The 25,689-nt window shown below is 41.4% G+C and overlaps 1 protein-coding gene across 1 annotated transcript; it reads left to right on the top strand.

Moving 5' to 3' along the window:
- Positions 1 to 694: 694 nt before the first annotated feature.
- CHST10 (carbohydrate sulfotransferase 10) lies at positions 695 to 19,695 on the top strand. Its single transcript, XM_054381897.1, has 6 exons — positions 695 to 727; positions 6,571 to 6,705; positions 9,657 to 9,754; positions 12,450 to 12,684; positions 15,219 to 15,324; positions 17,163 to 19,695. Exons 2-6 carry the CDS (start codon positions 6,606 to 6,608, stop codon positions 17,698 to 17,700), a joined length of 1,077 nt encoding a protein of 358 aa, XP_054237872.1. The 5' UTR covers positions 695 to 727; positions 6,571 to 6,605; the 3' UTR covers positions 17,701 to 19,695.
- Positions 19,696 to 25,689: the final 5,994 nt, after the last annotated feature.

The following is a 25,689-nucleotide window of genomic DNA, read 5'->3' on the forward strand; positions in this document are numbered from 1 at the left end:
CTTAAAAATAGACCAGCGCCCTGTTTTCATGGGATTTGTGGGTGTTGGAGTCCTGCAGTTGCATAAAAGCTACATTTTCAGCCTTCTTTTCTTCAAATACAGGCATTAGGAACCTATTAACGATACTTCTAACAGTAAAAATACAACCCCACAACGAAACACTCGTATACAGGAGCAGATACATGAGTCCAGCGGGGCGCTGGCGCTGGGCCCCTCCGAGAAACACCAGCTGCCATGCGGAAAATGGAAGACATCGGGGGACGACAGGCGCTGAGGTCTGCCGCCGGACTGGGGTACAACACCCGAGCCGACCACGACCAGATCTAGCACCGCCCTCCACGCCGGGGCGAGGCGGGGCAAGGAGAGCAGCCCTCCTCCCGCTTTCGGGCGGCAGGGCTCAGCTTTGCGTCTGCTCGGAACCGAGCCGACTCGACTCGGTTCGGCTTCGAGGTGGCCTTCACCTTCCTCTCTTTCCTTAGCGGCGGGGCTGGCGGCGCAGCCGAGGCCTGCCTGCGGCGGGAGGAAATGGAGGTGACGGCGGCAGGGCCGGGTGATGATGGCAGCGGCAGCAGCAGGGACTGAGCGGGGGTGGGGAAGCACCGCCGTTGCTGCCGCCGCCCGCAGCCGGGCGGTGGGGGATGCAGCACGAGCAGCTGGGGCCGCCGGAGCGGGCCAGCCGCGCCGCCGAGTGAATCGGGTCCTCGGCGGGAGCAGCGCTGGAGGGCCGGTAAGCCGGGGAGGCGGCGCTGCGGGGAGGCCCGGTACCCCGGGGTGGGGCCTTGGCCGGGACCGGTGGGGGAGGCCCAGCGGCCGAGAGGCCGGTCGGCGAGGAAGCCAACGTTGCAGGCGTCTGTTGTCAGTACCTGCCGAGGGTGAGGGGAAGCACGCCCTGCATCAGCCTCCAGAACGGGAAAAGTTTGACGTTTGTTCAGCCCAGATCCATGCATTCGGAGCCCGGCTTGTGGGATAGGGGTGGGCTTTGCCTCGGCTTATCGCCAGCTGCTCAGACCACGGCCGTGTCCCCTCTTCATGGCCAAGACACCCTCCCTCTCCCCCCTCCCCCGCCCACCTTGGACAGTGAATGGAGCCCCCGATGCTGGGAAAAGGGGAGCCGCTGCCGTTGCGAGCTGTGAAGTGCGTGGAGGTAACCCTGTGGAGATGGAGCTGGTGCCTGTCATACAGGGCATAGGTGTGCTGGGTAGGGAGGTGGGGTCCTGTTTCTGGTCTGGGGACTGCGGAGCTGGCACAGACTGAGCGTGCCCCGGGCTAAGGTGGGTTACGCAACAATCACAGGGACTTCCTCCGGTCGTTCGTTTTCTTCCCGCTGACGGGTGAATTGTGCGTGCTCGGGGAGGATCCCGCTCTCCAGTGGTGGCTGGAAGAGCAGAGGAGGTAGGTCTGTGCATGCCATCAGGGTGGCAGAAAGCCTTAGGAAAGAACCGCCTTTCAGAAATGCCTGTTATAATGTACCTTGTTTGTTAGCACCACACAACTTACCAAAGGAAAGTAGGATAGACATTAGTCCTTTAAAAAAAAAAAAAAAAAAAAAAAAAAAGCACAGTAAGTTGCCCATATCTCAACTTCTCAACTTCAAGATAACACAAAGGAATCCTTGATCGAAATGCGTTACGTATCCCAACTGGCTGTTGTTTGGCCTTCATTACAAGTTCCATTTCAAATTGAATCGTTATTTTTCTGCTGATGGGCAAGCAGGTGGTAGTTCAAGACTACCAGCACGCTGCTGTCATTCACAATGCATGCAAGGACTGACCTGCCAAGGAGCCCCTATCCAAACAGCATAAGCTGCAGAGCAGAGGCTGTGCACTGAGTTTTAATTTTGTTTTAATCTTCTGTGCTTTGTGCCATCATTCACATGAAGATAGTGGTCTTCTTCAGAGTGCAAGTTTTTTTTTCACGTAGCAGATTACTTGCTGGCCAGGGGTCAAGTATGCCACATTTTGTGTTCGTCTTTGGTTCATGTTTGTGCATGTGTTTGCAGTCCCGTTTTTACCTCATGCAAAAGTGGCATCTGGCTGATACGAGGGTTAGTTGATTGTTTGGCTTTGGGGAAGTAGCACAGGAAGGGAAGTACAGAGCAATGGGTGGAGAGAGGGGTTTTGAGGATCTTGTGCCTCCAAAAAGTGTAAAATTGCAATAAGAAGGAGGATTATCCTGAAAAATCCCTCTGTATATTATTAAGAAAACCTTCAACAGTTTGTTGTTTTTTCTTCTTCTAAAGAAAAAATGGTTTAGACAAGCAAAAGACACATTTGACAGCTGAAGGAAACTACTAAAGATTAAAAGGAAGATAGTGTATGTCTTCACTAGAAAATATGTAACAGGAGAGGCAACAGAAATGTAGTAAGATCGGAGATATAGGGAGAAGTGCAAGTACCCTGTGTGAAAATGGTCAGAGTATTAGAGAAGCTAGAGAAAGAAACAATGTAAACATGTTATTTTAAAAATGTTGCTAGCCATTGCATTTAAGTGAGTATAATGTTTGAGTTACACCTGTATATGATTTTGAACAGTCCCGTAGAGTTAGATAATGGTTGGACTTGATGATATTAAATATCTTTTCCAACCATAGTGATTCTGAGATGCTGATATAGCTGTAGTTTTGTTTAGGGTGGTAGAAGTCAGTTGACAGTGCCAGACATGGCAATTACGTTGTGGCAGATCCTCTGACAAGACTGTTCTATTCAGGAGTGTGTTTGCAGATTTGCTGTGCTTTTAAAATAGGAGTAGGCAAAACTGCATTGGAGGGTAATAGCAGTAGTTATTAAGGATGCGACTGCAATGCTGTCTGCTTTCTGGTCTCTGAGTCCAGTCCTTGAGGTAAGTAGTGTGCTGCTTGTAGGTATCTTTGGCTGAAATGTTGTTCTATCTCTAGTGCACAGGATCTGGCAGCAGGGTCCTGTGTGTGCTAACCGCTTTACAGGTTGGAGCATGTGGAAACTGCTTTCCTGTGTAATTTAACACAACTTCTTAGAAATCAAATACATAAATTACATAAGGGGAAGCAGATCAATAATCCTTACTAAATGGTGTGAATCCATTACCAGTATAAAAGCAGGCAGACTAGCAGGGATGCTCTCTGTGTTGGAGGCCATTTCTACCCAGATGTACTGGGTTAAACAGAAGGGTCTAGCCCAGACCACTCATTTTATGTCTGAGAAGCCTGCAGTTGATGGCTAGAGGGAGGTTTTCCTCCTGCAGAGTGTTCCCTGAAAGTTTTTGTTAGTCTTCTGCCTTGAAGACAGGTTTGATTGCATTTTGACTATTGGATGGTCCTCATGGTTTTAGCAAAGCCACCCAAAAAGTGAAAATATCATTGGTACATTTTTGTTTTCTGACATCTATTTTGGATTTCTCTCACCTGTAACAGTTCGAAAAAAATCCAATTTATCATGATGTCTGAAAGCAAAGGAGATAAATTTCAGCATTCTAAATAGGAGATGGGAGATGTTGTGGCAGGCTGAAAAACAAGGGCCTTTGCCTGGTGGTTTTCAGCATGAATCTTAGGGCAAGTTTTGCATTAGCTCAATGGTAGGATGAGAATAACTTTTTAACTACTTGGAAAGAGCGCAGTGCTCTGGAATTCATGCCATATTATTTGCCCTTCCTGGCCAGCAGTCTTCAATGCTGAAGAATGAGGTGTCTTATACATTGCATGTTCAGTTGGCAGCTAGGGAATTGCAGCAGAAAAAGGGAGATGACAGGCATTGTGTTCATGGAGATCACAGCATCTGTAACTGTCCAAATGACAGCTGAAGCACCTTTTTACCTAAATATAGTGGTTTTAGGAGAGGTACTTAAAAAAGAAATCATAAAAGAAGGAAAGAAAAAAGATCTCTTAGAAGCCAAACTGAAAAATATTGGACTGAGAAAATAAAAATATGCCTGAACGCTGACATCCCAGATAAAATGATTATTTTTTTTAAACTTGAGTTATTTTGTTCTTTTCCTCCTCTCACCCATTCCGCATACATCCCTAGGGTCCTAAATCTGTTTTGAACTGTTTGCCTGCCTGCAGAAGTCTTCAACTTACCTCAAAGACATTTTGCTTCTGTCAGATGCAGTGAGAACCTTTCCTGGAGACATTTGATTTGCTGGAAGGGAAAAGCTTACCTGGAAAAATGATCAGCACCTGTAGCAGCAGTACTGGTGTTGCAGGTGCGCATACTGAAACAGCATCTAAACCAGGCTCACTTATTTAAGCTTTGTGGAAATGAAGAAGGTGGAATACTGGTGTATGACTGGAACATGTAATATATTTGCTTAGAAATATTAAGTAACATGATTTTAAAATCTTTGCTGGGAAAGAGGGCATCTCTTTTACTCCCTGGCAATTCACTCAAGTGGCTGTATAGAAAGTGTGATCATAAACCACACAGATGTGACTCTAATTGAAGTTGTGTGTGGTTACTTTGGGGCTGAATTTCATCCTATGGCTAGTTACATGGATGCTTTCATTTTTTTATTCTTGCTGAGGCTACAAGCCCAAATGTCACAAGATTTTTGAGAAGATCTTATTGTTTGAGATTTTTGTGTTAGACCCTCTTTGGTTAAGTGTTCTGAAATTGTGTTGTGTATATCCTCAAAAGGAAGCATTCACTTGCATTTGGACTTTCCAGCACCTGAGTGCAAGCCTTTGAGTGCCTTGTCTCTCCAGCAACATCTGAGACAATGGTGCTGTATTTTTTGCAGGATATTCAAATCTGAGGTGTCTCAGGCTTTGGTAGGCAGGCAGTGATGTTTGCTCTTAGGTTTTTGTTGTTCTTTTTTAAAGTTACAGAAGCTTAAATTTTGCAGTGGAGCTTTCACAGATACTCAGTGTCAGAACCAATGATTCCCAGGGTGCATTGCTCATCGGGAATTGGAAATTGAGCAAAAGATGTAGCTTAAAATTTTACATTTCTTTTAGTGGTTGAGGATTTAAATGTTATTTTTTTTTTTTGTAATTGGTTTTCTTGAATTGCATCTTAACCATAAATATATATATATATATATATATATATTTTTTAGGATTACAGCAAATATATAGATTGCAGAATAGGGCCAACACTGTGTGTTTGTAATACTGTGCTGTATCCTCATCCTCTCTTTACTTGGATTCAATCAGTACCTGTCTGCAATCTCAACTGTTTGGATAACCTTTCCTGTAATAAAAATGTATATTTTTATATATTTTATAATTAATATTTTCTGGTGGTGGTATCTTGAAACACCACCATGACTTATTTACAAAATGTATTCACAGGTTCAATTATTCGGTTGTGGGTTTTACACTGCCCATAAAAAGACAGTTAAATGATTTAAGCACAGATCTAACATTTCCAAAACAGCAATTCAAATTGGATATGCAGGTGCTGTGATCTGTGGTTTCCCACAAATGGAATTCTGTGGCAGACTGGCCAGGTACTCATGACTTGCTCCTCTGTCTGGTATCTTCCCAGATGCTGTGGCTATGATTCGAGCAGTCCTTGGCTCGGAGAGGGCTAAGGAGCCTCTCTCTTGTCATGCCCAGTCACAGTCTGGAGCTTGTCCTTGGCTCAGAGAGGGCTAGGGGTCCTCTCACTTGTGTGCTTCGTTGCTGGGCTGTAGCCTCTTCTGGGATTCAGTTCCCTTGGAGCTTTTTCCCTTTCTGTCTTGGTTCAGGTGCAAGGCCTGGGTGAAGTTGTCAGTCTGCTTAGACCAGGTTCTTCAACTGCTACTCAAGCAGCATTTGGCTCTTGTGTCTTTGTGGTAAGCAGGCCCTCAGTTGCTACTCAGGCAGCATTTGGCTCTAGTTGCTGTCTGGGTGAGAACAAGGCAAGCTGCCTGACTTCTTGGCTGGTTTAAATACTGTCCCAAGACAATTATTGCCCTTTGGTAACACAGAACCCTGATAACTGGACTGGATAGTGCTTACCAATGGAAATGAAAAAAAAAAAAATTTCAGAAGCTATGTTGGATAGTTCACTAGCAATAAAAGTGACAAGATTAGAAAAAGATATTAATGTATTTGAATTTGTGTGTGTGTGTGTGTTAAGTTTAGTGCTCTGGCTTAGTAGCTTCCAGCCATTCATGTAGTCTGGGCAGGGGAGAAGTCCATGCTACATGTTAGGAGTTGACTTGGGACAGCTAAGAATATTGTTAATGTTACAGCTTGTTTGATCTGCTGTTTAGCTACCACTGAGAGCAGAGCTTCCTTCATTCTCCTTCCTTTCATGCAATGACCTGTCTTGCAAAATTAAATATAAAATAAACTGAACTTTTAAAGAAGGTTTTGCTGGTATGTGTCCCTGAGCTGTCAGACAGTGCCACTGGTAACACAATGAGGGGTGTGGGATTGCGTACCTGGAGGTGAAGGAGTGGAGCCTTCCTTTGATAGTAGCCAGCAATTATGTTGCCTCAGCCTTAACCTTGGTTAAAAACCTATCCAAGAGGACAAAAAGTAACAAGTGAAATCTACTGCTCTGTTTATGGCACACATGCATATTAGGGTTTTGTCAGTTTGATTATGGAAAGTATTTTTTGAAATAGAACAAAAATAATTAACATGTCAGTCTTTCCTCTTTCAAACAGGAAGCAACAACTTTATATGGCTCAAGTCTGACAACATGCACCACCAGTGGCTGCTACTAGCTGCATGCTTTTGGGTGATATTCATGTTCATGGTTGCTAGCAAGTTTATCACGTTGACTTTTAAAGACCCGGATGGTAAGTTCAACTTTGATGTGAAACAGGAGATTAATAATGCTTTACGCAAATACACTTTCTGTGCAAAGTAGTTCTTGGCACGTTGCCACTTCCTCAGTAGGACTGAGAACAGAATAACTAACTTTCTAGAAGTGACAGTGCTGATACTCAGTTTCTGCTTTGCTTGGTTGAACCCTGCAAAGCTAACATGTCTTTTTTTCTGGCAGTTAAGAACAGAGGGGGGGATGACTTGGCAGTACTGTCTTGTGAGGTCTGCTTTTTCAAATTTACTCAGTTTTAGTATCTGGATCTACTAGAAGCCACGTGCAAAACAACAGAACAGTTACCTGTTTAGAGACAAAGGAGACGGACAAGAAATTAAAAGAGTGCATTTCACATGGTACTAGTTTCTGTCCGTTTGTGACTGCTTGTCCTGTGACTGCAGTATTATGTAAAATGTGTGAAAAGTTTAATTTCATTTTCAATGCACTTAGCCTAGCCACCTCTGCTCTGCTTCTTGCATTCAGATTTATCCTCTGCTGTTTGACTGACAAACAGCTTACAGGCTTTGGCTTAGCTTAAGTAGCCCAGATGGTATTAAGCTGATGAGGAATTCAAGCCATTTGATGACACCACACAGTATGTTACAGTTTTCTGTCTGCTGAGGAGCTACTGTTACAAAGCCATCCTACAGAGAGTTTAGGGTGAAGGTGATAACATGACTTAAAATCCTAAGAAATCCATATTTATGCATCTTCTGCTTGTGTAACTTTTGAAGCACTGATACCACTAGTGTCATTTGTTTCAATCACTTGATAGTGAATTAATATATTAGATGTACCTTTTCAAATGGCATACCTCTGTGTGGAGGTTTATTAAGTAAGTCTTACAGAGAACTGTGGGCTAACTTAGCTTTCCTTGGTCCTAGCTGATTTTGAGACTCAGTACATCTGCAAATAAGCTAGTCTTACATTAGGTAAAGTTGTGCAGTATTTCCTTCTAACCAACTTTTGTTTCCCAGCTCAGCTGTTCTTCGAAAGATTCTTTCAATCAGATTTTGTCAGGATTAAAATGTAGTTGAAAAAATCCTACTAGAGTACACCTTTGACATTTACTTGCTTTTTATTATCTTGGCTTGCCAATCATTTTTTCTTTCCCTTTTTTAGTTTGGATGTCAGTGCTGAATCTTCCTTTACCTTTGAATAGTTCTCTGAGCAGAAGGTGGTATAGTTTTTTAAACTCAGTCCTGCAAAGGCATGACTGTGTTGAAGCGTATGTATGTGTTGAAGATACCAGTCTTTGTACTAAATTAATAAAGGGAAGTAACTTTAATATACTAACAGAATTTTGGAGAAAGTCTTAAGAGGATGGCCATCCCTGAAGGAACTCTTCTAAGCTTCATAAAATATGCCTTGTCAGATTTTTTTCTTATTTTGACCTGTCTACTTAGCAGCTAGAACAAAACCAACAGCTGCTTAATGAATCAGTGTTCTGTTGTTTAAGCCTTTTGGTGATGTCTTGGGTAAGTGAGCAATAGAAACTTCTTAAGAAGGAGCAAGCTTCTGTCCATTATCTAGTAGCACCTGCAGGTGTACTTTTACTTAGTTATAGTGAAAGGTATTTTAACTGCTCTTTCACTGAATCAGATTATTTTGATTTTACAAAAGGATACTGTGAAGTAAGTCTGTGCACAACACTTACTGTATCTGATAATTCACATGCTTACATTGTTTTCAGTTTTACTTTGCTTTTCCATGCATGCTCTTGGTTAAAATCCAACGTAGGCAGAGCCTTTTTAAGAAAAAAAAGGCATAGGCAGTTTGCACATTTTCTTGACCATCAAACAGTAAGCCACTATGGATGCAGCTGGAAAAAGATTATTCATAGAAGAAACTGTATGAAGGGAAAAGTAGTCCAATGTGGATGGAAATAGATTTTGAGGGAGAAATCATATTATTTCTCCTTTTTGGTTAGGGAAAGCTGCTTCAAATTATTTTCCATCTTTCTGGAACATGGCAAGTAAAACTACAGCCTTGTGTTATTTTCAGATTTCCAGTAGCATACCAATTGTGAAAGATGTAAAAGGTTCTTCCCTTGCATACTTAAATTTGGTCTCAAACTACTAGCTGCCTTCGAGTCATTAAAAAAGAAGGAATATCAACTGAGTTTGTTCTTGTGGCAGTCTTTAAGGAAGGTCATCTGTCCAGAAGCAGAATCATAGAATGGTAGGGGATAGAAGGGACCTCTGAAGATAGAGTCTAACCCCTCTGCCAAATCAGGGTCACCCAGGGCAGGTCACACAGGAATGTATTCAGATAGGTCTTGAAAGTCTCTAGAGAAGAGACTCCACAACCTCTCTGGGCAGCCTGTTGCAGTGCTGCTTCACCCTTATAATCAAGTTTTTCCATATGTTGGGGTGGAACTTCCTGTGTTCTAGCATACATCCGTTGCTCGTTAGAGATGTTTGCTCAGAGCACCAAAGCAATAAAAGGTGGTTCTTAATGACACTGGTAATGGCCAAGAATTTACAGAGGAAAGCTGTCTTGAGGGGAAGGAGAAACCTGATAGATTGAGTTTTTTCTATGGACATGCTTTGGGAAGGTTATTGAAAAACAAAGATCTCTTACCGTCAAGTCCCTATAGGTACATTCAATTTTCTACCAGTTGTGACATTTGGGTTTATGATTTCCCTGTCTTTTTGCACAGTTCGTTTAAAAAAGACCAAAATAAAAGATAATGAATGTGTTTCTGTGGTAAAACTCAACTGAAATTGCATCCAGAATTCCCATAGAGTACATCCTTTGAAATATTCCTAGCCTGTCTCGTGTCTTGTCTAGCACCTTCCCTTTTGAAAACAAATCCTAGTGTTTTGTAAGCTTAATACAGAAAGTGATGTTCAGTTGTATTAGTTGTAAAGCAGAAATAGTTACCTTCCCTTCACCTTCTGTAATGCTCTTATCTTTCTTCTTTAGGCTATGGTGCCAAGCAAGAGCCATTGATACTGACAGCTGTGACAGAAGTGGAGGAAGTACATGTGCCAGCGGGAAAACATTGGCCGAAAGATTTTCAGGTACATACTATTGAGATAAGGGTTATGTGTATTAAAGAGTGGAAAAAGAAATAAAGGATTAAGAAAGGGCTTCCTGTTGTTAAAAGGAATTGCTAGACAGGCATTATTTATTCAGACTGTTCTATTTAGATAGAGCCAGCAGAATTCATTTTAGCTTCACAAAGCTAGTTTGTTATGGTAACTTGCTGTCTTGTTTCATCTGAATGATTCAACTTGAATGTGTTTCCATTTCTAGAAGAAAATCATTACAATACTTCTTTAACAAATCAGGACAGGCATTTTTGCTGGCCTTTTTTATATAATGGCCCGATTTTGGATTGCTTGTATTCTGCCTTGCCGTAGTCATCAGGGATGTGGTTCCTGAGGGCAAGCCTGTGTATTGTCTGTTCTTTTAGTTCTCTGTCCAATCTCTCAGATTCTTTTTATCAGGTCTTCTTTTCTTTTTCATGTTTTGTGCTCTCTGTGCTTCACATCTCAGTGTGTTTTCCAAAGTAGAATATGAACACAATAGTATTCAATAGCAGTTGATCCTTTAGATGCATAGTTCTGTGCTTTCAGCAATAAAGCAGAACAAATGTGGTAGTTGCTAATTTACAGAGAAGTTCTGTATGCAAATGTAACTTTGAAGCTAGTTGCACAGTGGGGTGAAGGCAAATTATTTTTTTTTCCATTGCTTACATAAGTCATCCTATGTTTAAAGTATTTTTGTGAAGCAATATGGAAGGAAGCTTCTCGTATAAACATAACACTTTCTGGTTTTGTGTGTAAAAACTCTGAAATTGAAGTTATCCTCAAAATACTTGGGAGCAACACTTTGTTCAGTGAAAGGCTGGCAGATCTGTGTAGTGAATTTTAATACCTTCCTTTTCCTGTATTGAAGAGAATCATAAGGTTTCTGGATCAAAATCTGTTCCCTCTGACTTCCTGACAGCATGAAATGCAGAACAATAATATTAATCCTGATTACATGCAAAAGGAATTGTTTTGACAGATAAACAACCTGTCAGGCTGTTGAAATTGCATTCTGGCCAGGGGATATTGGAGAAGAGTAACAAACAGAAAAAGCAGAATGAGATTTTTTTTTTTTTTCTTTATGGAGGATTGGAGGAAGATCATTCCTTTTTCATGTGTAGCATGGACGCTGTGCCTATAATTATAGGATCACCGAATGGGTTGGGAGGGACCTTTGAAGATACCTTGCTCAACCCCTCTGACATGGACAGGAACATCTTTCATTAGATCAGGTTGCTCAAAGCCCCTCCTCCAACCTGACCTGAACACCTTCAATGAGAGGACATCCACAGCTTCTCTGCACAACCTCTTCCAGTGTCTCACCACCCTCACAGGACAAAATTTTTTCTTAATGGGTAATCTAGATCTACCGTCTTTCACTTTAAAACCATTAGCCCTTGTCCTGTCACTACAGGCCCTGGTAAAAACTCTCTCTCTCATTCTTGTAAGCTCTTTGTAAGCCTTGAAAGGCTGCAATAAGATCTTCTTGGAGCCTTCTCTTCTCCAGACTGGACAACCCAAACTCTTTCAGCTCTTCTTCATAGGAGAGATATTCTCAGGGCTGGAACATTTTCATGGCTTTTATCTGGACTTGTTCCAGTATGTTTATATCTTTCCTGTGCTGAGGCCACCTGAGTTGGATGCAGTACTCCAGGTGGGATCTCACCAGGGCAGAGTAGAGAAGCAAAATCACCTCCCTTGACCTGGTGGCTATACTTCTTTTTCATGCAGGCCAGGATATGGTTGGCTTTCTGGCTGCACTGCACACTGCCAGCTCATATTCAATTTTTCATTCATCAGTACCCTGAAGTCCTTTTCTACAGGGTTGCTCTCAGTCATTACATCCCATAGTATTGGTATTAGGGATTGCCAACCATGTAAATCAATTAGTGGAAGGGGAAAATTTGTCGACAGATATTTAAAATTTCCTGTCACCTGTAGATCACACAAGCTCCTTTCTCCTCTCTCCACACTAATCATGAGACAGAGGTGGGTTTGGTTCCTGTCTTACTCTCAGAAAAAGAAGACATATCATGCACTTAATTTTTAGGGAGAGGAATTCTGCCTGCTGTTCTTGTTTGCCACAGTATGCACTGAAGCTCATTGTGTGAATTTTTGTCCATTTCATTTTGTGGCATGATGGATATATGGAAACACTGAATACCTACAGGTGCTAGAAAACAACACAGAACTTCTATTGTAGTTTCTTATTTTCTATCCAGATGGGTCAGCATGCCTAAGCCCTGTCTTCTCAGAAATGAAAGCTTAATTTCAGTTGAAATTCCTATACCAAACCCCTCAGAAGTTTTCTTACTGGTTGTTCAAGCTTTGTGGTAGTTTCAATATTTGGTCAAGGCATGTTTTATCCACACATATAAGACTCTGATCCTCTATGCTGGACTTAAATTGTTGTATCGAAAAGTTCTCACTACTGTCTACTGCCAAATAATGACTTAAGAGTCAAACCAATGTGTACAGTAGCAGCACAGGAAGGAAGTTGTGTGCTAGTCCATTAATACATAGCAATGTTTTAATTGTGAATCTGTGAGTTATTGGGATAAACAGTTTGGGGATTTCTATACTTTAGAATTCGATCTGAAAACTAAATTCTTGCACTTTTTTGTGTTTGTGGTTTTTTGTTGTTTTGTTTTTTTTTTTTCTTTCCCCTCTGCATTTCCTAAAGTCAACTGGAAAAGCTTTTTCTGGAAATCTGATCCGCCAGCCCCTGGTTCATATGGAGAGACTTGAGCTTCTCAGGAATGTCTGCGGAGACACTGCACTGAAAAATCTCTCTCACACTTCAGTTTCCAAATTCGTCTTGGACCGCATATTTGTGTGTGACAAGCACAAGATCCTGTTTTGTCAGACTCCAAAAGTGGGCAACACTCAGTGGAAAAAAGTCTTGATCGTTTTAAATGGTATCTACCCTGCTGTGGATGTGCGGGTTTCTCTGAGGAAGGAACACTAATGGTCCAACTCAGACAACACAAAAATGGATTCTTTCTCTTTTCTGCACACTGATAATTAATTTCAACCTCTCATTCTTCCCAATTGCTTCTAGTCCTCTCAAAACATCTCTTTTAACGCAAATATACCTGTTATTTCTGTGAAAATAAAGATTCTTATTACTTGGCTCAAAAGTATTTTGAGTCATGGAAGAGTACATGTGGTAGGTAGCATGTGGTAGGTAGATATGTTCTCTTGGAAGGGGTGGCACTAACAGTATTTGGAACAAGTAAACTACAAGGTATCACAATTCCCTAAGAATCAATAATACAAAATTTCTGACTTGAGGTCACTGACTTTTAAGTAGGGGGTTTTAGCAATGAAGAAAGCTAGTTAAAACTCAGCAGCTGCTGTTGGTCGATGCTATTGAAATTTATGCATGTGCTGTCAGTGAGCCATCATAGGAGTTAGGAAAATTCTTGCTTGAGGCAGTAGTTGGGTTAAAAACTGTAAAAGAAGGAGTAAAGAGACTAGTGTATTTTCAGAATGATCTGCAGGGTGAACACTGCCTGTCTATGTAGGCTGCCATACTCCTCTAGTAGCCTGGTATGCCAATAAAAATAAGTGGTTTCCTCAAGATTTTCTACTGTACCACTACTTACATAAACTTAACAAGATTTTATTTAACATAACACACCCTTGTTTAAAATTAGTTCCTCCTGCCTGTCCATGTACCAGGGCTGTGGATTTGTTATACATAGTCAAGTCAGTTGAGGTTCTTCTGTGGTGTTACAGGTGTGATATCTCACCAAGATGTGGGCATAACCTGATCACTGTAAAGACAGCTTTCTTGTTAGAAGCACCCTGTCAACTACTAGCTCTGCATTTGTGGTTGTGTTTTCTTTACCTTGTGTGAACTAGTTTGCACACCCAGAAGGAAGCAGCCACAAATTGACAAAGGAAATACGTCCGTCAGCAAAACTTTTGTTGCAAGGAGCACATCTTTAAAAGCTTCAACTGTGGTATATGGATGGCAGCTGAAAATCCAGCAAAGACATGTACACACATAGATAATGGGCATGTGTGTTAAATACCTATGAAAGCTGTGCTCCAAGAAGGTACTAAATATGAAACTCACTGAGCACATTAGAAGTACCTGCTCTTATCAGAATTTAACAGAGATAACGTTCAAAGAACAGCTGAGGACAGGCAAGGATGTATTTGCTCTGTTAAGTGGAGGATAACTCATGTCTTACCAGCAGGGACCGTGTCCCTTTGAACTTCCTAGTTCTGGCATGTTAGATAACAAAAAATTGTTTCCACGTGAACACTGAAGACTACCGCTTGCAGTTGACTTAACTTTCTCCTCTTTGGATAGTTTCATCAGGCGGGACTAATACTTGAGGGGTTACATCCAAAGTGGTATTTGGAGTTTCAGGATGGAGAAATGCAGCTGTGGTACTAGGGGGAAGCTAACTGCTCCTGCTTTTACTGAATCTCTGCTTTGGATGAATGCAAGGTTTCTGTTTCTAAAGCTGTCTAATCTGAGCTCGACCATATAACATTCACCTAGATTCCAAATATAATAACTAGAAAACAACAAATAAAATACAACCACCACTACCACCCAAAAAATTAGAAATCACAGAGGCTGAGCAGTGTGCATTATTCACTGAAATTTCAGAACATAGAAGGCCATAGGTGAAAACCTAAATAGCTTGTTTTGTATCCCCCCCTGCTCTTGTTGCAGGTTGGTACTCTGAAATGATACTGCTGGCTGAAGGCTTATGCCTAAAGCCTAAGGGACCCACATGAGGTATTTCTGAAGGTCATAAAAACTTCCAGGATCAGGATCTTAAAATACATGCATCAGAATTTAGTGGCGTTATTTTTCTTGTCAGCTTATGTGCTTGCAGAAATTAATACCTGGAGGCTTTCTATTGTTAATTTTAGTGCTTTTTATTCTGTGTAGTATTGTATGATTGGAATTTTTGTTTCAGTGCAGCATAGTCATTAAAAGAATTTCATGGATCCTGACAGCAAAGTACTTCTGTGTTGAAGCAGTTCCAAAAGCAGCCCACAGCATTTATTTTTTGTTGGTAGTAGAAACTCATCCAGAAAGCCGTTTCCTTCTTTGGAGTTAATCCTCAAAGTCTTCCTCCATTTGTATGTCTAGGCAGAGGGAAAGAGAATGGGGACACTGAGGTGGGGAACTACACAGAGGCTTAGACATAATTACTGATGAAATTTGCATAACGTGCTTTTAGGAGAGTTTTGAGGCCATTTGGTTCCAGACCTTGATGTCACGTACCCTAAAGAATTTTTAACAGTTTATTTTCAGCTTCACAGTCAGAATCTCTCATAATTTTAACAGTTTTAAACATAGTAACTGTAAAGGCTAAAAATAAGAAAAGAGATAAAATAAAAAGCTGTCAGCTAGAGGCACATGTGCTTGTTTGTGCTCACTTTTTTCCCTCTTGATTTGCTCTCTCTTTGATTTGTCTAGGAGCGTTTTCTTCCATAGAAGAGATCCCAGAAAATATCGTACATGATCATGAGAAGAATGGCCTTCCACGCTTGTCCTCCTTCACTGACTCGGAGATTAAAAAACGGTAAGAGGTGGCTTCCCAGGGGTGTGGGAGGTGTTTAGAGTCAGTGGTATTATGGACAGTAAAGAGTACCATTGAAGCCTACCTGTGGAATTGAGGACAATGGGGTTTCTGCTCTATCACTTGTTTTGTAGCCCTGTGTTGTTATCCTCACAGATGTTGCTGTGACTACCTCCCTGGTGGCTTTGGCAGAGAACACCAGTGTAATTGGTGATATAGTTAGGTGAGCCAACCAATTCCCTCTGGATAGGGTTTCTGTAATTCATTGCATACCTAGTTGTTGCATAGTTGGCCTTCAGAAGGGAAGGTTTAGTTGGAAGGCCCACCCTGATGCCTTGTACAGTAGATCTGTATTGTACACTTAAGTCATTGAAGGCTGTTTTGCTTACTGGGATTGAACAGGATAGATTTAAAATGTTAGTGTTTCTCAGCCTGAGAAGCTAACCACTACCTTCCTCCTTAGATGCTTCCGGTTCTTCTCAGAGCAGAAAAATTACTGTTCATAGCAGAGCCTTCCAAATTATATTGGCTGGAGTTTCAACTGTCTGCTCTCACTTCTACTGAAGCCTATGCCATATATAATCCTTGTTAGGGAGTAGCAGCAGGGAGAGAACAAGGCATAAAATGACAGCAGGCACATTTCCAAGCTTGTGCTTGCATAGTTTTTATGGGTATTAAGCCATTATGAAGAGTCAGCCCCTTACATACGTGGTGTTAGCTTGAGCAAAGCTCAGCGTAACTGCAGACCTCAAACTGTTCACCTAGGGAATGAGCCATAGCTAGAGTATTTGCAGTTGAGTGTCATCACGATTTGGGTTGTGGCAGTCAACCTGTGGCAGAAATTGTGCTGGAAATGCATGACAAGGGTGTGGTTGGGAATTCTGAAACAAAGTATCAAAGAGTTTAGGTGTGGAGAGGGGAATGCGATGGATCTGTTGATCAGGTCTGCTGACCTCTAAGCCTGACTGATTATGAGGAAGGAGAAACTAAGGACTGATTGAAGTGATTGTTGAGGCTGGAGAGACGCTATCCACCTATTTCAGTGAGAAATGGGCTCTAAATCTTTCTAAGCTATTTACTGAAATAAACTTTATTTTCAGTTTACTCCTCCAACAGGTAATCTCTGACTACAGAATATTACAGCTCAGTGGTATTGTAACAAAGTGTAAAATTCTGTTGAAAACTGTTTCTCATTAAAATAATGGCCATTATTGACAGCACAATAAAACATCAAATAAAATACCAGAATTACTATTTTTTTTTACATAAGCAGTGATTTGTCTAACTACCTGCCAGTGAAAAAATGTAGCACTCTATTCATTTAGATGCACCAATCTACTTTTTCTATGTCTTTGTGTATTCAGCTCCTTGAGTTTAATCGCATGGTATTAAAAATATCTTTGACTCAGAGCTTTCAGCATCTTTTCAGCATCTTTTGTCTCCCATTTATAGGGATTGGCATAAAGTAAGCTGCTTGGGTTTGAATAAAATGTGAAAACTAAGGCTAACAATTTTCACTTTGACTTGCATACAAAAAATGTTAGCAAAAAGATAGAAACAGTATTTCTAGTCCTATTTATTATAATATTGATAGACTATGGTGTAAGATTCATCCTGCTGTGTCTTGTGTTCCTGTGTGACCTACTCTAGGTGATCCTTCTCTGGCAGGGGTGTTGGACTCAATCTTTCAAGGTCCCTTCCAACCCCTAACATTCTGTGATTCTGTGTGGTCAGTGTATGTGCAGTTTGCAAATATTTGCTAAACGTGCTTTAAAGACTGCTAAATACTTTGCTTAATTATTTGGTTTTTTTAATTTTTGTTTTTCCCCTCCTCTCTTTAGACTGAATTTATACTTCAAGTTTTTTATTGTTAGAGATCCATTTGAAAGACTTATTTCTGCATTCAAAGACAAGTTCGTGCACAATCCTCGGTTTGAACCTTGGTACCGGCATGAAATTGCTCCCGGCATCATTCGTAAATACCGAAAGAATCGCACAGAGACCAAAGGGCTGCAGTTCGAAGATTTTGTGCGCTACCTGGGCGACCCCAATCACCGGTGGCTGGATGTTCAGTTTGGCGACCACATCATTCATTGGGTGACATACGTGGAACTTTGCGCCCCCTGTGAAATCACCTACAGCGTGATTGGACACCATGAAACCCTGGAGGACGACGCTCCATTTATCTTGAAAGCGGCCGGCATAGACCACCTGGTGTCGTACCCCACGATTCCACCAGGCATAACGGTGTACAACAGAACAAAAGTGGAGTGGTATTTTTCGGGCATCAGCAAAAGAGACAGAAGGCGCCTCTACGCGCGGTTCGAAGGCGATTTTAAACTCTTTGGTTATCGGGAGCCAGATTTCTTGCTTAACTGACACTTAGGCTAAGCTCTGAAGCAGTATCTCGTGGATTACTGAAACCCATGCGAATAGTGGCTGCAGCACTGACAGAGCTGAGAATGACCATTTGTTTTCTAGCTTTTTGATGTTGCTCCATTTTTCGGTGAAATATTTGTCATATGAACAAGTAGGGGCTTACAGTTGTTGTTTACTGACCACGCTTTCAGTATGTGACATTGCAATCTGTTAGGAATGAAGTCTCCCTTATCTGAAATATAGAATTCCACTTCTGCCCTCTTTCCTTCAGGAAAAAAAAAGAACCAATGGGCTATGATCTTCCTCTCCTTCTCCCAGAGAGAATGACAATTTTAAAATGTTGTGAACTATTTATAAAGATGACGATTCCACTGTAGGTTAGCTCTTGACTCATGGTGAACTCGATGATTCACGCTCATGAGAGTCGTGTAGTCTCCCATGAGCTTTGAAAATGAGAGGCCAATACACAACTAAAAATTGATTAAACGCTTGACAAAATTATCCAGGTTCTGTCACGTGGCTGTTACAATAACAGCAATGCCAATCTAATCCCATTCTTGTTTGTCACAAAATGAACCTAATTAGGTGGGAGCTTTAAGAGGTGTTAAAAAAGGGACTGGCTCCAGACCCTAGTTGTCTTTATAGTTTTGTCAAGTGCTTACTGTACTTACTGCTGATCTCTTGAGCCTCATAGTTCTTCTTTTTATTTTCAATATATTATTTAACTCCTGGCTGTGTAAGTTATCTGAGAACACTAGATGCCAATGAAGCATAGACGAAAAATGAAATTGCTCTGGAAATTTTAAGAAAAATTAATTGAAAATAAAGTATTCGTTCTGTTTGCAGGAGCACATACACACATCACAAGATGCTCTCACTTGATTTTAATTGGTTTATCTTCTAACTGTTAAGATTAATAAAGAAGCCACAAAGGCAGGGTATCATAGATAAGAGCTGCTAGATTTACTTGGATTAATGATTTTGCCTTTTTCTTTATATCCAGCCTTGCTCAATGGTCAGAACCTTAAAGAACAAAAAATTTACCCCCCTCTGAAAAATCATCTCCCTACTGTTAAAGGAGACAGGATGAATCTCTGATTTTTCTAGTGATTTACTGCTGTGATCTCCTGACTCAGAAATGCCTGACATTTATGTTACCAATGGGGTGAGTTTGCCTACATGCCAGGAGTCTGAATGTCACTTAAATTTGTGTACCTGTTTTACGCATTTAAAAACAAACAAAAACCGAAACCAAACGACAAAAACCTGAAAGGATGCAGCCATCGTATTTACCTGTGCTTGCATTGTGTCTCATAAAGAGCAGTCTGTTGTTCGAGTTCACCAGCAATAAAAATCAGCGAGCTGCCTCCTCATCCCATAGGCCATGGGAATGAGAGATCCTGTATCTGAAATACAGGAATAACTCTGTCACAGTGAGCATGTGAACTATATTTTTAAAATATTAACCCCAAAACATTAATTTACAGATCAGCGTAATGTTGCTGGCTAGAAATACTAATAATGGCCAGTGCTATGGAATGTGCTCTTCAATCCAGCGACAGTATGGTTTTGATAGCTTTGTGTGTCAACACAAGGAAGCATCTTGCACTTGTGAGAAAGAAAAGCTGTGCCAAGTTGACACGTGCTGCTACACACAAAAAGGAGCTCTGTTGTAGCTGGAAATGAAAGATCTCAACAGACTAATTGAAATAAGGGAGAATCATTAACTGGACGTCATTAATACTCCAGGGTGACAAAGCTGGAAGGTGGGGGCTTTTCTCAATTTTTTTTTTTTTTTAAAAACACAATTACAGTGCCCTAACTTGTTAGTTCTTAACCAATGATAAAACGATGTTAACAGCTCCAGGTTTTCTGTCATTTTCTTAATACGGACACTTAGCAAAATGTACTGTTAAATGCGTTTTGGAGCTAATGAGCTGATTGATTACCTCTCTGCCAATTTAAAATGTAACAGTGTGAATAATGTATAGTGAATTCAGGCCTTAAAGTTTAATTCTAATAAAGATAAAGTAGAACTGTTTTCTTCTGAAAGCATAAGCTACTGATCACATGTAATGGCAATGTGTGTTTTTATTTTTCTTGGTAAATTATTTAATGTAGTGGTTGCTTAAAAATGGCCAGTGTAAGGTGCCAGTGAAAGGTGGAGAGTGCTACATTAATGTTATTTTTTTCTAATAGCCTTCTCTGTGCTGCGTTCTCGCTGGCATCTGACAGCAAATGTGGACAGAGCTATGGACTGACACAGGCAGAGGTGCATGTGTACTGCTCTCCCAGCAACATGCTCTTGTGTTTTTCAGGCTGGAATGGAATGCTCATTACTACTACTTTAGTTCAAACACGTAGTTTCTCCTTTCAATAAATACTCTCCTGAGCTGTAGTTTCTCTCTAGAAGTACTGGGGGTTTTTTGGTCATGTGGCTGAAGTAACAATGGCACAATTTTGGAATAACTCTTGCAGGAACTTGGGTAACATGAAAGCCCTTGATGAGATATGGTAGGGTTCTCCTTATTGGTCTAGTGCAGGTAGGGTGGCCAGAGCATACTGTGTCAGGCTTTTGCCCTGCTTGTTATCATTAATGAAATGCTTCTGTTTTATTTTAGCTTAATTGTACTCTATATAAGGCTTTTACAAATTTAGTCCCAGTGGCATGCATGAAGGTCATTTGGTTGTTAGATGTCGTTTGCATGCTACTTTCAAATTGCAAGTGATATTTACGTCATGTTTAGGGAACTGCTGGCCCAGATTGTTACTTTTCTTTTTTTTCTTGTCACAGCTTCAGAAAAACTCAGATTCTTACTTAGTGCTGTCTTTTTGTTCTCTCTCCTCAGCAGCTTTTGAATCCTCTGGCCCGTTTTAATCACATCTTACAGATGAAAGTAGAGCTCTTAGGGATAGTGAGCTGCAGTAATCTTGAAAATAGGAGAGGAAATGCTCTTTGTACATCAGAGAGTCCATGCTGTATGTTAGCTTTAGAGAAAATACAGACAGGAAACTGAGTTGTACTACTTCTGTTCATCATGGAGCTTCATGTTTCTCATGGACTCCCTTCCCCTACTGCTCCAAGTCTAACCTTTGATCTCAGCTAACAAAGACAAAAATCATGAATTGAAATGTGTTCCAGCAGCCTTCTTTATATTCACATTGCTTATAAAAATCAAAGACACTTGTAGAGAGTGTTTGACTGGAGTGTTTTTGAGGTGTTGGGGTTGTTGGGGTTTTTTTTCTTTGTGGTGAAAATGGATCCAGAATTACCTGGCTTGTGAACCAACTTTAAGGGCAATGCTTATCACTCTTTCTTTTTCTTTTTCTTTTTCTTTTTTTTTTTTTCATTTTAACTCCAGCACACAGCACGATATAACTTTCATATTTTCTGATCACTTGACTTGAAGACTTTTTTTCTGTAGTTAAAATATATAGGCAATTTTTTGTTTTGGAAAATGATCCCTAAAAGAAGTAGCAATGCAAAACCGGCCTGAAAATACACAGTTTTTCACAGATAAGCATGTTGTTTTCCTATTCGGTCTTAGGCGTGCTGCCTTGTTTGTACTGAGGGTAACAGCCCCCTGCTGCTACCGCTTGTCTCGGTCCTCAGATCAAGGAAGCCGTCAGACAGCTCTGGCTTTTGTGTAACATAACTTTTTCCTTGAGGTGTTAATAACTTGGTTGGCTGTGAAAGCTACCTTTGATCTTATCTGTGCTCCAGACAGTTTGCTGAGAAAAGAGTGATTATATAGGGATTTCTTAAGCTTATTTTCTCAGATGAAAAAGGATGTCTCCTCAGTGTATCTTGCCTGTATCTGATACCTCTTAATTGACAGAGAGAGAGTAAATTATCTTTCTGCTTAATGGCCTTATCATGATTTACACTAAGCCCCTATCTTGTTATTACAGCAACGTGAAGGGATCTGGAAGGAGGTGTAAATTCAACATGTGATTATTTTTAATGTGAGGGTGTAAAAGAAATTTGACCGAGGAGTTGGGCCCTGAAGAGCTGTCTTTGCTAATTGCTTGTTACATGCCATCTGCAGAGGCTGGTGCAGTTTCTTTGTAGAAGGCGGCTTGTGGGTGGTGGAAAACTCCCTTTCAGCCCAAGTTAGCTGTGCATGTTCCTGAGCTGCTGCTGTGGGAAGGCTTTAGAAGGAAATGATCCTATTAGCAGCAAAGCCTGCAGTGTTCAGGCTGGCAAGTGCAGGGTGCCTCACTCTCCTGGAGGAGGAGTGAGTTCTGCTCTCACTGATGTGTGCAGCTGACCTTGTATAAATGTCTATTTTTGTGCTTCTAATGCAGTTGTGTGCAGCTGAGCTGTCTGACTACTTTCCGGTGTGTGGCAGGAGCCTGAGGTGCCACATCTTGTTGCCACCTGCGCAGCTTTAAAGGTCTGCAGCCTGTTTTGGTATACAGCAGGAGACATTTCCCTTATGAAATGAGGAGCATTAGCCCTGCAGCAATGCAGCTGGTGGCAACAGACTGCTGTAAGCACATAAATGGTGCTGTTTGGAGCTAGCTACTGCAAAATCATATTTTCCCCTTTTAATCCAGGCAGGAGTGAAAGGGAAAAATAGATGTGTGTGGGTTTTTTGAGTCTAAAAAGGAGCCATGTTGATAAAAATTCCAGACTGATAAGCTCAGGCAAGGCAATGTCTGGGAGACCAGTATTAAGAAAAGGTGTGGGCAGTTGCTTTCAAGTCCCCCAGAGGTGGTGGACTCCATGTTGAAGGAAAGTTGCTGAAGCTTTATGGGAGGTGTTAGAAGAGCAAATGTGCTCCCTGGTACGGTCTATGTGTATGCCAGAGGAGCAGCTGCCAATGGGACAGTATGCATATGGCAGGCTGAAAGCATGAAACATCTGCTGCAAGTGTCTGTTTGAAATCACAGAAAGATTTTTTTAAAAGGTGGAAAAGAAATAAAGAAAAAAAATAATCCTGATGGTTGCACACTTGGAAATGCAGTACCCACCATAACTGCCAGAAATACCTTGACTGCCCAGGATGTGTACAAATAATTTCTGGGCAGTGGGGCAAAAGAAAATCTGCAAATAGAAAGGTAAACATGGACCATAAGGTGTCTGTACACACTTTGGAAAGCAATCTCACTGTGAAAAGCTAGCTGAGGCTCTCAGTCATGCCTAAGTAAATGGAGCTCATCTAGGAAGAATGTATAGCTATGCTGGAAGCACAGAAGAAGAAAAAGCTCTTGTGGAATAACCATCTCATTTAGCAACTATGTGTTACACACTTGCTGTGAGTTAAGAAATAGGAACGTTCAGTCTTGCAGATCTTGTCCTTTTCCTGCTTACAGCCTTTCTGGTTTGTTCACATGATCCTTCCCATGTCCTGAGAGATTTTCAGGTGATGTAACACCGTATGACCTGTTCATCTCTTGTCAGAAGGGTGTAAGAGGCTATGGGGAATACAAAATGTTTTCCATAATTTTGAGGAACACAAAGGGAGCATTCAGGGAGTTGTTATCAATCACAAATGACTGCGAAACATCAAGATTGCTTGAGCTACTCCTTAGATGTTTAATGTCTTGGTCAGGAATTCACTTATGGAAAAAATATTACTATTCTGTATTTGTCTTCTTTGTATGTTTTGAACGGCTTCCAGCAAGTAACATTTAAAGTCAGTCATACTGAAAAGCTTCACTTTGGATCCATGTATTTTACTCTCATTCTGCTTTAAGTATTTTGTAGAGTAAATAGTTGACTCTTTGCACTTGCTTGGTTTGACTGTTCTGTGCTGCACCATTTGTACTTGTGAAAAGGCAGCAAGCAAGAGGACTCAGCAAACACTCCGGAGAGAATAGGACTCTCAAGTGGACCTTTATTTGTATGTCTCTATCCATAAGCGTCTTTCAGCTGCCAGCTTCTATTTTCCCATTAGGATATGTATTTATGATTAAACTTGTGGCTGTAGAAATGTGTAAGAAGAAAGAGATTAGGAACCAAATTGCAGCAAAAGAGAAGCAGCATGAGGAAGGGGCTTTCATACTCACAGTTCCACACTATTAGCTCTATTTTGTATAGTCTTGTTTGGCTGCTTATATGTCCTAAGTTCTCAGCCTTTTCAAGTATAGGGTGTAGTGCAGGTGTGCTCCCTGTTGGTGTCTCAGTTGCATCTTGGTGTCAGCAGGGTAGGCTCTTAAAGGCTAGGCCTTTGTCCCGTTAAGTGTTAGAAGATTGCATAACCAAGGGGGAGAAAAGGTGTTCTTTCCTTCTTTCTAATCAGTGGCAGTGTGTTGCTTTACTCCACTACTAGACAGTATAAACACAATTGCACTTTTCTGGAAGCAGACCAGTGATAACAACAGGGTTTTAATCATGTTTTAATCTCAACACATCATTTCAACGCGTCTGTATAAGAGCAAGGAAAATTGTAATTGTTCTTTGTGAATTTGGAATTGACTTAATGGTTTATTGGAAGTGACATGTCAATGGAAAACAACTTGTGTGCATTACTGTTATCTCCATGTAGGGGTCTAGTGTATGATTGCTTGCCAGTCAGAGAAAAATCACTTCATTAGATAGTGATACTTTTTTCTTGTGAACTCCTTACTGATGGATTTGGGGCTTAAAATACAGCATGGTAGGCTTGCTTTGTGCACTCCTCTCATGTTCTTAAGTAGCATTGGAAGATTTTTCCTCCTTCCATTATTTTGGCCTCTTTTTTCTGGAGCTTCTAGGTGAAATTCTTTCAGGTTTAAACACTTTGCATTGGAAACTATGTAACTGGACTGTAGATAGACCAGAGGGACAACACGAAGGCTTTAATGAAGTCAGCGTCATAACATTGCTGTGAGAAAGTTACTATCTGATTCTGCATGCATTCAGCTAAAAGTTTCCAGTAATGGCCAATAAATAATCAATAGGTAGGAAAGAACAACCCCATGTACCAGTATAGGTTGGGGACTGACCTCTTGGGGAGCAATGTAGGGGAAAGTGACCTGGGGGTCCTGGTGGACAACAGGATGACCACGGGCCAGCAATGTGCCCTTGTGGCCATGAAGGCCAATGGCATCCTGGGGTGCATTAGAAGGGGTGTGGTTACTAGGTCAAGAGAGGTTCTCCTCCTCTACTCTACCCTGGCGAGGCCTCACCTGGAATATTGTGTCCCCTTCTGGGCCCCTCAGTTCAAGAGGGACCTCAGGAACTGCTTGAAAGTGTCCAGTGCAGAGACAAAGATGATGAAGGGAGTGGAACATCTCCCTTCTGAGGAAAGGCTGAGGCAGCTGGGGCTCTTTAGCTTGGGGAAGAGGGGAGTGAGAGGTGACCTCATTCATGTTTATCAATATGTGAAGGGCAAGTGTCAGGAGCATGGAGCCAGGCTCTTCTCAGTGATGTCCAGTGATAGGACAAGGGGTAATGGGTGCAAGCTGGACCACAGGAGGTTCCACAGGAACATAAGGAAAAACTTTTTCATGCTGAGGGTGATGGAGCACTGGAACAGGCTGCCCAGAGAGGTTGTGGAATCTCCTTCACTGGAGACATTCAAAACCCACCTGGATGTGTTCCTGTGTGACCTACTCTAGGTGAACCTGCTCTGGCAGGAGGGTTGGACAAAATGATCTTTTCAAGGTCCCTTCCAACCCCTGACATTCTGTGATTCTGTGTGATTCTGTAACATGATGACTAAGGCTGTGGAGAGACCTCACCTCCTGTTTCTAGTTCTCATCAAGTGAGATGAGAACTCATCTTCTCACTGAGGGGATCTAGCAGAGATGCAGAAAGAGGCTGCTAGTATTTAAGCAGAATGAAGAGCTCACCTCCCAGAGTGAGCAGAACTTGCATAGCCTAAGAAAAGAGGTGTATAACTTCCATGTAAACCTGTATTGGGGGAAAGGAAGGAGTGGAAGAAGCCCATATCCAGAGAAGGAAGGGAGAGAGAAGATGACGAACACAAACCAGTCTCAGCTGGTCAGCAAATAGCTGAGGCTGGAACCTGGGAGGCAGTTTTGTACCTTGAGATTTCA

Source organism: Indicator indicator, chromosome 1, assembly GCF_027791375.1.
Source record: "Indicator indicator isolate 239-I01 chromosome 1, UM_Iind_1.1, whole genome shotgun sequence".
Taxonomy (NCBI): domain Eukaryota; kingdom Metazoa; phylum Chordata; class Aves; order Piciformes; family Indicatoridae; genus Indicator; species Indicator indicator.